This window comes from Actinia tenebrosa, unplaced genomic scaffold (assembly GCF_029948245.1).
Source record: "Actinia tenebrosa isolate PJP-AT-01 unplaced genomic scaffold, QUT_ActTen_1.0 PGA_scaffold9__36_contigs__length_13948895, whole genome shotgun sequence".
In the NCBI taxonomy this organism is placed as follows: Eukaryota; Metazoa; Cnidaria; class Anthozoa; order Actiniaria; family Actiniidae; genus Actinia; species Actinia tenebrosa.
The window spans coordinates 10,403,158-10,415,731 of record NW_028292586.1 but is presented as its reverse complement, the minus strand read 5'-3'; the positions used below and the strand labels follow the sequence as shown (position 1 = coordinate 10,415,731).

The window sequence follows — 12,574 nt, the reverse complement described above, 5'->3', positions numbered from 1 at the left end:
TTTCAAAGCAAATTTAAAGCATAGAATCTCGGAAGTGAATTCCGAGAATACTATGAAAAACACAGGTATTCGGAAAGCAAGGGGAGAGGGGAAAGGGTTTTCGGTGGGTAAAATGTTAAGGAGTGCGTAAGAGTGTTTATAGAGCATGAGGGTAGGGATGGGAATGAGTTCTTATGAGTATTGTAGATTGGAAGAGATATAGGGAAATATGAAATTTGTAAGAATTAATTTGAAGGTAACGCAGGGAATGGGGGAAATATGCTGCATATGGCCATGGCACGAGTGGAGGGGGCGGTGTTGATATGATGTATCAAAAAATAATTTGCTTGTAAGTTTGTATGGTAAGGTCATGTGTGGGTAGAACCGAAAGTGTATGGATGTTAGACTAAGCGCCCTATCTTGGACCTATCGTCAGTTGTGAAGATGCAAGATAGCGAAGGAAATCGACGTGTTTCAAGACTCTCAGGCCCACGTTGGTTCTGAGTTGGGCGTGGGTCATGTTATTTTATGTCCTCATTCTTGCTGGGACCACGTTACTTTATGAATTTGAAAGAACAGGGCCACAAGAAAATATGCCATGAGAAATGAAAATGCACCAGTCCGCCTCCACCCCTCCCCCCTCCCCCTCCCCCTCCCCCTCTAATAAATGACCGGCCCCTTATAGTTCTAAAACGAAGTCCGGCAATCCCCTGTTTTATTTCGTATTTTGAAAGTACTTGGTAATATCTAAAATCAAAGATTTTTTTTTTAAATCTAACGATGTGAATCAAATCCATATTTACATATTTTGTGTATATTTGGAATAGAATTTCACGTAACGCGGAGGCAAGTCCATACTTATTGCAAAATAATAATTTATATTTCTAATTTTCAACACAAATTTCAAATTATTTGATTATTTTCTAGTTTTCTTGGATAAATGGGGACTATCTTTTTTCTTTTTTTTTTTTTTTTTTTTTTTTTCACTAAAATATGACTCATTTTTGACAGCTTTCCATGTTTACGTTGTTCGCGCGTTTTTACCGTAAAAATCGTAAACTACTAATCGACGGCTAAACGAAAACGGGGACCCCAAAATTTTAACATTTTGCATAAACTTTTGCAAAAGTTTTTTAAAATCTGACGATTGGATCTCATCTCTTTTTTTCCTTAAGGTTGCTGACTACTTTCCAACGTTGGATTTAAGCCCATGATGTGTGCCAGTTCTCTAAAGCCGCTGAATAATCATCGCGATTTTATTGAAGAACCATACACGTTGGCTGACTACTTTTGAACGTTCGATTTGAGCCCACGATCTTAGCACGATCTTAGCTAAAATTTGCCAGTTGTGATTAAAAATTATTTTATATCAAATATTGTGTATGTGTGTATTAATCACTTCTTAGTCAATTTTTAGTTTTGGAAATGTCTCGGCAATAAGTTTTGATATACTATTTCAATAAAGTTAGTCACCTGAAAAACTATAAAGCTGAGGTCGACAAGGATTATGGGTGGATACATTTTACATGTTTCAACCGCTTGATAACTGTTGATGGACTTGAGATCTTCTACCAGTTACGAGTTCACCTCTGAGCATCCCCAACTGCTGCAGAGTGTGTCAAAAGCTTTACTTGTTGAATATGAAATATTCCCATGATTCTCAGCGATTTTATAAATTTTTTATAAATATTTCCATGAAACTTCAAGCCTATATTTCCATGAAACTCCCAACATATTCCCATGAAACTTCCAACATATTTCCAATATATTTCCAACATCTCTCCAGAACTTCCAACATATTTCCATGATTCAGGTTGAAAGTTAGGCCCAGGTCATACGCCGTAATTCACATTAGCCGAACCTAATTGGAGTTTGGATCGACTTATGGAATTAGATCGACTGGGTTGAATCAAACGTCGAACTTATTACGAGTATTTACAGTCGTAACAAAAACAATCATGTTTGAGTGGTCAGTGGCAAACGCATCATAATGGCGTCTGCCATGGCAGCTCGCCGGATATTGCTAATAAAGAAAATTTTGAATTCAAGAAGAAGACGGGCTACCATCAAAAAAAGCATCACATTTTTGCAAAAAAGAAGGGTGGCAATGCTACGTGTATGTTTTGTTTCTGCTCTTCTGCTTTCGCGAAATGAAACGGACGTACGTGAAAGAGCATGTAAACGCTTTGCACCTAATTGTGTTTGGTTTGAAATTGTCTGGAACAATTATTCAGATGAACGGTTACGTTTAAGAAAACATTCAGGGTTTCCAGGGGAACATTCCTTTACATTCTCAGAAAAATCGAAAATCATCCGCCATCTTTGAACAATGCTCAAGTGCGCATGCGCTTTAGTGATGGTTAATGAAAACGAGGCCAAAACATGCATTAACATAATTAATGCATTTGGATCGGCCCACGGCGTTTGACCCGAAGTCGATCTTCAGTCGTTCTTCACGACTGACCTAGTCGTGAAGAACGACTTAGTCGGTCCAAATTGAATCAGTCGAACTTAATTGGGTCAGACACCGTACTTCACATGACCTTATTACCCTGTATTAGGTTCGGCTCATGTGAATTACGGCGTCTGACCTGGGCCTTAGACTTCAAACTTATTTCCAACATACTTCCAAGATATTTCCAACATCTCAAATCGATAGATTTTTCCAATTTTAACATAGAGTGCACGCACTAAAACCGTGAACATTAAATAGTACTAATTAGTACTATTTCACACAGAATCCTTTGTTTTCTATTGTTTAATTATCACTATTTGGTGCTAAAAATTAGTATTTGTTTCAGGGATTTAGTGTGAGCATTCTAGCAGTTAACAGAAACACCGCGTGGTGTTTTACATCCAGAATTTTTTAGTAAGAAGTACTAAACGCAAGTATTATTCTAAAGTTGTTTTAAAAGTATGTTTTTTGACTGGTTTCTAAGGGATTTGCTCGACTTTTTAATGCGTCTCTTTTTCTTCATAGTGAATTACTTTATCTCTCGTCTACAGCGACCACAGTAAATCCGTGAAACTTTAGTTATACCAAATAGCACAATTTCATGCAAATTCCATTGTTTTCTATTGTTTAACTAGCACTATTTTGTACTATTTAGTAATTAGTGTTTCACGGATTTACTGTGGTCACTCTACAGTGATTCAGACAACTTGTCTCAGTTGCTCAGTCCAGGGTTTTGAAAGGGGTGTCTGCCATCTAGCTCATTTTACTGGGTTGCCTATGGAAGCCCCCAGTCATATAAAATCATTGGGTTGCCTGTGGCAGCCCAGTCGTAAAATACCTTTGTTTATTTATTTTGTTTTGTTTTGTTTGTTGTTTTTTTTTCTTTGTTTGTTTGTTTGTTTGTTTGTTTTTTGTTTTTTGCTTTTGTTTTTGTTTTGTTTTTGTTTTGTTTTGTTTTGTTTTGTTTTTTGCTGTTGTTGTTTTTCGTTGTTATTTTGCTTTTTTTTTTTTTTTTTTGAGTGCCCATATATGGATTTGAATGACGTGTTCATAGATTCTGGACTCATATATTGGCTTAGCAGCTGAGGATGTAATTCCGGGCTTTAGAAGTAATATCATTGAGCAGTAAAAGAAGATTTCTAGGATTGTAATTCAGATATTCATTAGTATTTTAATAAAATATTATATAATATTAAAATACAGCTTGAAAGTCGGCAGTATTCTGGCTTCAATCGAGCGTGGGTTAGTAGAGCCTAAATAAATTGGGCTTTCTCATTAATCTTGAAGGCATACACTTATTTCAATAAAGTTTAGTCGCCTGAAAAGCTACAAAGCTGAGACCAACGACGATTATGGGTAGTTACATTTTACATGTTTCAACTGCTTGATAACTGGATGGATTTTAGATCTTTTACCAATTACATTCTCACCTCTTCTGAGCATCCTCAAGCTGCAAATTGTAGCAAAAGCTTTATTTGTTTGATATGAAAAGTTTCCCATGATCCTCAGTGATCTCAGCTTTCTAGGTTATTTAGTGACTAACTTTATTGAAATAAGTGTATACATAAATATATCGTTAAATACTACGCGGTAATAGAGCTGGTAGCTTTGGCCGCAAATACATTTCGCTAAATTTTGAATCCTTTTACTAACACCTGAGTCGAGTTTCACAGTTCCGCTGCACTGGTTTGGATATTTAAAAAGACAATATTTGAAGAACATGGAGAGATCGAGAAATTTAGAACAGTTAGAGAAAAACAAAATAACCATTTAAGAGAGGCTGTCCGTAAATATCGACTATTGTCGGAAAAAATTTAAAAAATGAAAATTTTCTTTTCCTTACCAGAAGATTACATTAGTTGAACTGATTCTCAGAAAAAAATAAAAAACTTGAAAAACACAATTTTCTCGCCGAAAAATGACATTTTCGGTTTTCTCGCTTCCTGGCGGGTTTTCAAGGGTGAAAAGTACGCCTCGTTATGAACTCTCTAAAAAGTTTCATTTCAATGCAAACTAAAAACCAATACAATATTTTGATAGAACACATAATAGTTGACATTCACATTATAAAATTATTACGATTAATGTAAGATTGATTATTTAGTGAATTTTTGAATCTTTGACATTTTTTCAGTACAAAAAATACATCAAAATCAGGGCATCTTTTTAGCCATTTCTACATCGCCTATAGATTCAAAACTATATCTTGGTGAAAGAGCAATGTTTTGTCTACACGAAAATGCAATAATATTTTTGGGCTACTCATTTTTTTAAACACGAGAGCTCATAACGCAAGCTGCTCTGAGGTCAAATTTAGTGAAAAACTTCTGGTACTTTGGTCACGCAACTGGCATTGAATCAAAGCAAACTGGCGACAAAACGCAATCATGTCTATTTATATACATCGTTAATGATAAAGAAAGAAATAAAGAACATCTGAACGCTGTTTTTAGCTTTAAAAACACATACCTTAACCAGAATTTATGGAAATCTCGATGACTGCGCGTACGATGCTACGTTGTTGTCGCCATTATCGGCTCTGCATTATTAAAGTACAAAGTTGACCAAAGTTTGCTTTTAATTTCCATGGCCGGTGAGTCTTCCTCAGTTCTATTATACATCCTGAACCCATCTTCAGAAATATTGGCATGATATTTGAAATATGATTAAGGGAATATTTTAAGTAAGTAACAAAGATGCGAAACGAGCTAATCATTTAAACGAGAGCGTGACGCCGTTACACTTAGGAAGCCCGGTCAAATACTTTCTAACAGAGTCGGAAGAAGTACTTTGTCATTTTTCAATTTCACGATCATGTATTTTAGATATCTATTTATTGTTTGCCTTTCAATGCAATTGATTGATCTGTTAGAATATCGATAGATTTTTCGCTTTATTTATGTTTTGTTACATCGTCTTCTACGGAAGAGAAATGAAATTGACAACCTTTTTCAGCACGCGCGTGTCCACGTGCCCTTCCTTATGTTATTTACGCAGTGTTTTGAACGACGCTGAGAATAATTCGCAACGAATTAATGGCAACATGTGATTATTCCAACTTTGTGGGTGGTCCTTGTGGTCCCAGCAAGTTTAATCCATCTAATACCAAATGCATATCTATTACAAATTGCAAGAAAGAAATCAGAGGTCATTTGAAGACTTTCCGAACGTTTGATTCTTCCGTCGATACCGAAATCTCTCTTCTACTAGCAAGAGCAGGTATGTTTTCATGAAGTTATATCATGACCCAAATATGCTTGACTGATCGCCGTATATATACCCCATACGTCTCTAACGTATTGGCAGTTTGTTTTAAACTATGTAAAACTTAACTATTGAAGGAGAGAAGATCAAGACGTGGAAGATTCTTCAGTGGGACTTCACTCTGGAAATATAATTGACACCAAACAAAATTTTTGTATATTGTAAATATTATTTTTTTTAAACTTTTTTTCTAAGCTGTCTCACATAGTCCAAACTTCATGGCTTCATGGCTTATATCTCCGGCTAACATCTATTAGGCGGTAAACTGGTCCAATTCTAATAACTCTCTCTTTTCCGATATTGTAGATATTTTCGAACAAGACGATAATGCACTAAAGCGATCTATTTGTCCTCGACATAGAGATAAATTTGGCGTGAGTTGGGTTTGCAACAAGAAAATGTGTGCTGTCCCTACAGAGTGGGCTCCTCATAAAACACACCCCAGAAAAGGTGATCGCGGAATCAATCTTGTACAGTCCAAACGACTATTTGATCTCACATCAGTGCTCGTTCCGGTTGGTTCACGTAAGTTCGCATTTAACCGATTATTTTTCTCATCGATGATTTATCATTCTCATCAAAATCATCATGTCATCATGCATGATTATCGTCATCATCATCATCATCATCATCCATGTTTATCATCAACATCACCATCATCCATGTTTATCATCATCATCACCATCACCCATGATTATCATCATCATCACAATCATCCATGTTTATCATCATCCTCACCATCATCCATGTTTATCATCATCATCACCATCACCCATGATTATCATCATCATCATCATCATCATCCATGTTTATCATCATCATCACCATCATCCATGTTTATCATCATCATCACCATCATCCATGTTTATCATCATCATCACCATCACCCATGATTATCATCATCATCATGCATGATTATCGTAATTATTTAATTGTTGATTCTCCTGGTTCAATTGCCCTATTTCACTATGACGTCACATTAAAACAATCTATTGTTTAAACGCAAAGGATCATGGTCGTCGGACGGTGTCAAATCAACGCAAATTAACCGATAATTGTTCTAAAATCCGTATCAATTCACGAAGAGAAGTAGAATACCCAGAAAACGCTCAGATACATATTAACATATATTATATCTTAAAACCAGGCCATTTTAGATTAAACTTTTTCGCTAGGAGCAAATTTTGTCGAATTTCCTATTGCATTTGGCAATTCTATCCCCACATAAACAAGCAGTGACGTGAAATAGGGCAATTACCCACACATAATAATATTCATAATAATGATAATTTGTTATTATTTCATGATTTACACGATTACAATGCTCTCTTTATTATCCCCACAGCTATATGCAAGCGGTGTCGTCTGTCTTTAGGGGGCGCAGAGCTAAACATTAGTCAAAAAGAGCAAGATCAATCCATGAACAATGCATCATGCCCATCATCTGATACAGAAAAAGTAATCAAAAATTAAAAAAATTCTTTCATAGTGTTGCTTCCAAACTATTAATTTTTTTTGTGAATATTTTGTTTAAAGAATGACTCTCTAACCGACCTAAGTGGCATATGCTCTGAAATGGAAAACCTGTACATCGCGCCAGAAGATTCAAGTCAGTTCATCCCAGAAAACACCAGCAGTAGTAGTTCCAGTGAACAACTTAGCTTAACTACCTCGAAGAAAGATTCAAGTCTACTTATCCGTCGCGCAAAGTTAAATGCGTTTCTTGATGCTAGTGGAAGAGCCAACATATCAAAGACAAGTAAAGCATGGAATCATTTATCTTCCCATTCTCAGAATAAATATATCAGCCAGACCAAAGATGCAGTTGTAGCAGTTTTAGAAGTTATTCAACCAAATGATCCACGGTGTTTATGGGAAGATCTGAAACGCTCACATTCTGTAGAGAAAGCGTTAGGTGCTCATGATATTATTGAAAAGACCTACTTAACAGCATTGGCTGAAGCTTACGATAACGCAGATAGTTGGGACACCCGACGACAAGTATTATCTTTTATGGCAGACCTAGTTCCTTACTCCACTATTCAAGCGTACATTCCAGGGATTACTGATTTCAGAGTAAAGGCTGCCCGTCATCACCAATTACAACATGGGCGTGGTGCATTATTGCCTGAAACTCAAAGTCCAAAATTGCGCATCAACCCCTCTCAACTGGATCACTTCTTATCTTTCATAACAAGCTCTCACGTCGTTCAAGATCTGCCTTTTGGCCAGCGGTATCTACAACTCTCAAATGGGCAGATTCTCCAAACACCTAACGTCATCAGGACTATGGTGCCACAGCGTATTATCGACCAGTATACTCAGAATTGTAAAGAAGTTAGCTTTACCCCATTCAGCGCTTCCACCATGAGACGAATTTTGTCATCATGCAGTGCCTCAGTTCGCAAATCTTTACAGGGTCTAGATTACATAGCTGCCGAAGGGTCTAAAGCATTTGATGATTTGCTGTCTATCTCCCAGAAGCTTCATAATTATGGGTGCCTTGAAAAACCCGTTTTGAAACAACTTGATCTGTCATTGAGAAAAGGAAAACAATACCTCAAAGGCGATTATAAGGTATTACTTGTCTGAATTATTTTGTACGAATCGTTATCATTCATTTCACCGGCAAATACGTTTCCCATGTGCTCCACCCTCAAACTGCGCATGTTGAAATAAGATGATCATAAAAGGTGCAACTGGATGAAGTGAGTGCAGTCTTCTTATTATCGAAAATCGCTATCGCGCAATCCTGATTGCGAGTGTTAAAGTAGTTTACAAAAAAATAAATAAATAAATAAAGGAATCCAAAATGTTTCTCTAAACGACGATCTAATAACCTATCAGGTAATAGTTAAATTTTTTTTCTTACAAAGGTTTTTTTTTACTGATCAGGTGTACATAGCTGTTTTGTCTAATATTGCTGACCACTACATCTCGTACGCTTTGAGCGATCCAAAAGATGAGCACTTCAAGACCGTTGCGTGCGTTCATGCTCACGATGAGCGTTGTGCATCATGCGAGGAGTTAAAAAACGCAATAAAGGAAGTGGAGACAAAACTACTTAGTTCCGGTTCAGCATTAACGAATGATGATCGAGACGACCTTGAGTATATGTTCAAGCAAGCTGTTGCAGCAATTAACGCCTGGAAGGCACACCAGCTACGATCTACGCAGCAAGATAGGGCTCGTATTGACATATTGCGAAGACTGGGACCAACGTCTGTGTTTGTAACCAATGACTGGGCGATGAAATTCTTGCCGCAAAAGTATAGGGAGACGCAGGCTGATTGGTTTGCGAAGCGTGGCATATCCTGGCACATTAGTGTTGTTGTGCGGAAGGTGAAGGATGTTATACAACATCAGACGCTTGTGCATATTGTCAAAAACACAACACAAGACGCCATGACCGTCATTGCTTTGATGAAGCATACGTTATTGCAGCTTAAGAAAGAACATCCTGAACTTGACGCAGCATATTTTTGGCAAGACAACGCCGGCTGTTATCACAGTGTGGCACTTTTATCTGCATGTCGACATCTAGCTAAAACAGGTATCAAGGTAGAGAGGGTGGATTTTAGCGACCCCCAGGGGGGCAAAGGACCCTGTGACAGGAAAGCCGCTACGATCAAATCTCATGTACGCCGTTATATTAACGAGGGAAATGACGTAACAACTGCGGAGGAACTTTTCAACGCTATGGTATCGCATGATAGAGTAAAAGGTGTCCGGGTGGCCCTCCTAGATAACGCAAAAATGCAGGTGTCAATGGCCGAATGGAAATGGAAAGGCGTGAACAGCTTAAACAACGTTTTGTATAGAGATAAAAAAACAACAAACGGTCCAAGTGTGGAGAGCCTAGAACATCGGCAAAGGCAAAGAGCTTTCCTGGAGTAAATTGGAAGGTACGTACCGTTTTTGTTTATCATCATGAACATCGTCATCATTATGCATCATCATTAATTTCATGGATCATCATCACCATTGTCATTATGCATCATTTTCGCCATCATCGTCATCATGCATCATCTTGATTTTTCATCATCAGTCATTATGATGATGATCACTCATCATTTCATCGCTATTTGTTATTATTACTTATTATTATTGAATTTACTATTGTGTATTATTTTTTTATGAGAATAGTTTTTTAAATGATTCGTACATGTTATTAGGCAAAGGAAGTTCTTTCAAGTGCACTGTAGAGGAGATAGAATTCTCAGAGGGTGATTTTGTAGACGCCGCTACCAAACCAATTAGGTATAATAATATTCATAAAACATGTAATATACATATTACTCATATATGTATATATATATATATATTATAGGTTTATATATTTATATATCTTTTTGGTCAGCTCCTTGGATAAAGATAACTCCAAGTCAGATCTAAAAGTAGAAGATGCAGTAGCAGAGGACTGCACACCTGAAGGTGACGTTCAATTGCCGGCTGACGCATTGTATTCATGTCCAAAGGAAGGATGTGTTAAAGCTTTTCAAAGACACAGCAGTCTTGAGAACCACATGTTCTATGGAACCTGCATTATTAAGAGGCTGTCTCTGTAAGAACCTCATAACCATTTTGGGTGAAAAAATAGATTTCTTTCAAACTTTGTGTGTGAGTGTGCCCTTCCAAGGTTATTTCCAAAACACATTTTGTTTTGTGTCTCGGCGCTTTTTAGCAAAGTTTCAGGGGGGTCCCCTTGGGGGCCAAATTAGTGATTTTGACTACTTCTTATTCATGAAATTTGGGCGATGTTTAAAATTTCGTAATTCCATAACAAATCATCACAACACTAAATCCTTCCATATTATAGTACACATATATCTTATGCAAAGATGAGTAGCCTTAAAGTTAAATATGAACTTATTTATATCTAGATATTTTAATTTTACCGACCATCGATAATCGACTTTGGCCAGTTGGCTAAAATATGGCTTAGGAAAAAAATCAAAACTCAAAAGTTAGACTTCGTAGGAATATAATATTTGAGTACTGCAGAGATAAAAGGTAGTTCTTACAGAAATTAAAATAACATTTTGCGGCCAGCAAGTTTTGAGAAGTGAACAGGTCGACAAACGTTCAGTATTTTTGAGATTTAATGTATTATGTCAAAAAGGTGCAAATAGTTTCGAATGCGATTTATCTTTAAATGTTTATAAGTTCACTGTTTAAAGTGGCCTAATATATTTTAAAAACATTTTAACCACACAAATTGTAAAAAAACGGTTTTAGAAAACAGTATTGGAATCGAAAGACTGATATCACAACATGCCTTAACTGTAAGGTAAAATGCTGTATACTGTCATAAAATACAACGATAAGTTCACTCGAAATAAATAACTGTAAATTATTTGCACGATGAACAAACATCAATCGATGAACAAATCACAAGATTATTTGTTCATATTTTGCCTACAACCAAAAAGAAATCCAAATAATCCAGATAAACATGCCTTTGAAAACGAGTCATCATCTGCAGTTCGATACAACTGTCATGTTGATACATTTAGGCCCAGAAGTATCCACTTTTGGTCTTCAATTTCGTCCTCAGAGAAGTCTTTGAATATAGTAACATACTAAAACATTATTCTTGTAACTTTATCGATGATAATAGTTTAAAAAAACTGCCTCGTTATTTTCCTGAGTTCATCTTGTAGTTACTCTTTTCTAGTAATCTAGTAGTGAAAGCCGCTGACCAGCAAAATAGATTCAGCTGTCACACGTGGACCACAGGAAGCCCATTCCTTGTTTATTTATTTTTATCTCGAAGCCAGAACTGCCCAATACCATGTCTATGTTTTGGACAGATCCACCAACCATTGACATTATTGTCATTAACTTAAAATTTTCCTGACCTGGCCAAGATAAGTTAATACTCTGTCAAGTCTTCTCGTGAAAGATGGTACTTTATAAAATAACTGTTATGAATGTCGCGTTCTGATTGGTTTGGAGCGCGTGCTCCTAACACTTCTCTCGTGTTCTGCCAACCCCCGCGTGCTTTATGACAGCACACAGCACGCGCGCACGTTTTCTATTCCTTCATTAGAATATGACCTTGAGTATCATCTGTCCATTCCAGTAGTTTTACAAGATTTACTTTCCCTCTAGACTCTCCAAAATTTTTATCCGCATGAAAACAAACACTCAACATATTCAAACTTTTACTCTTCCGCATTGGTTTGACAGCTGAATCTATTTTGCTGGTCAGCGGCTTTCACTACTAGATTACTAGAAAAGAGTAACTACAAGATGAACTCAGGAAAATAACGAGGCAGTTTTTTTAAACTATTATCATCGATAAAGTTACAAGAATAATGTTTTAGTATGTTACTATATTCAAAGACTTCTCTGAGGACGAAATTGAAGACCAAAAGTGGATACTTCTGGGCCTAAATGTATCAACATGACAGCTGTATCGAACTGCAGATGATGACTCGTTTTCAAAGGCATGTTTATCTGGATTATTTGGATTTCTTTTTGGTTGTAGGCAAAATATGAACAAATAATCTTGTGATTTGTTCATCGATTGATGTTTGTGCATCGTGCAAATAATTTACAATTATCTATTTCGAGTGAACTTATCGTTGTATTTTATGACAGTATACAGCATTTTACCTTACAGTTAAGGCATGTTGTGATATTAGTCTTTCGATTCCAATACTGTTTTCTAAAACCGTTTTTTTACAATTTGTGTGGTTAAAATGTTTTTAAAATATATTAGGCCACTTTAAACAGTGAACTTATAAACATTTAAAGATAAATCGCATTCAAAACTATTTGCACCTTTTTGACGTAACACATTAAATCTCAAAAATACTGAAAGTTTGTCGACCTGTTCACTTCTCAAAACTTGCTGGCCGCAAAATGTTA

General features: G+C 36.4%; 1 protein-coding gene across 1 annotated transcript; it reads left to right on the top strand.

Moving 5' to 3' along the window:
• Positions 1-5,469: 5,469 nt before the first annotated feature.
• On the top strand, positions 5,470-10,266 carry LOC148904786 (uncharacterized). Its single transcript, XM_089024940.1, has 7 exons — positions 5,470-5,653; positions 6,005-6,223; positions 7,044-7,156; positions 7,235-8,275; positions 8,594-9,422; positions 9,874-9,958; positions 10,059-10,266. The coding sequence occupies exons 1-7, from the start codon at positions 5,470-5,472 to the stop codon at positions 10,264-10,266; spliced, it is 2,679 nt and encodes an 892-aa protein (XP_088881066.1).
• The last annotated feature ends 2,308 nt before the right edge of the window (positions 10,267-12,574 follow it).

What these genes read in the sequence shown, in the direction of transcription:
- LOC148904786 (XM_089024940.1), top strand. Translation starts at nt 5,470, where the DNA reads ATGGCAACATGTGATTATTCCAACTTTGTGGGTGGTCCTTGTGGTCCC. An exon ending in CATCATCTGATACAGAAAAA is followed by an intron (nt 7,157 to 7,234) that starts GTAATCAAAAAT and finishes TTTTGTTTAAAG; the next exon opens with AATGACTCTCTAACCGACCT. An exon ending in ATCGCATGATAGAGTAAAAG is followed by an intron (nt 9,423 to 9,873) that starts GTGTCCGGGTGG and finishes ACATGTTATTAG; the next exon opens with GCAAAGGAAGTTCTTTCAAG.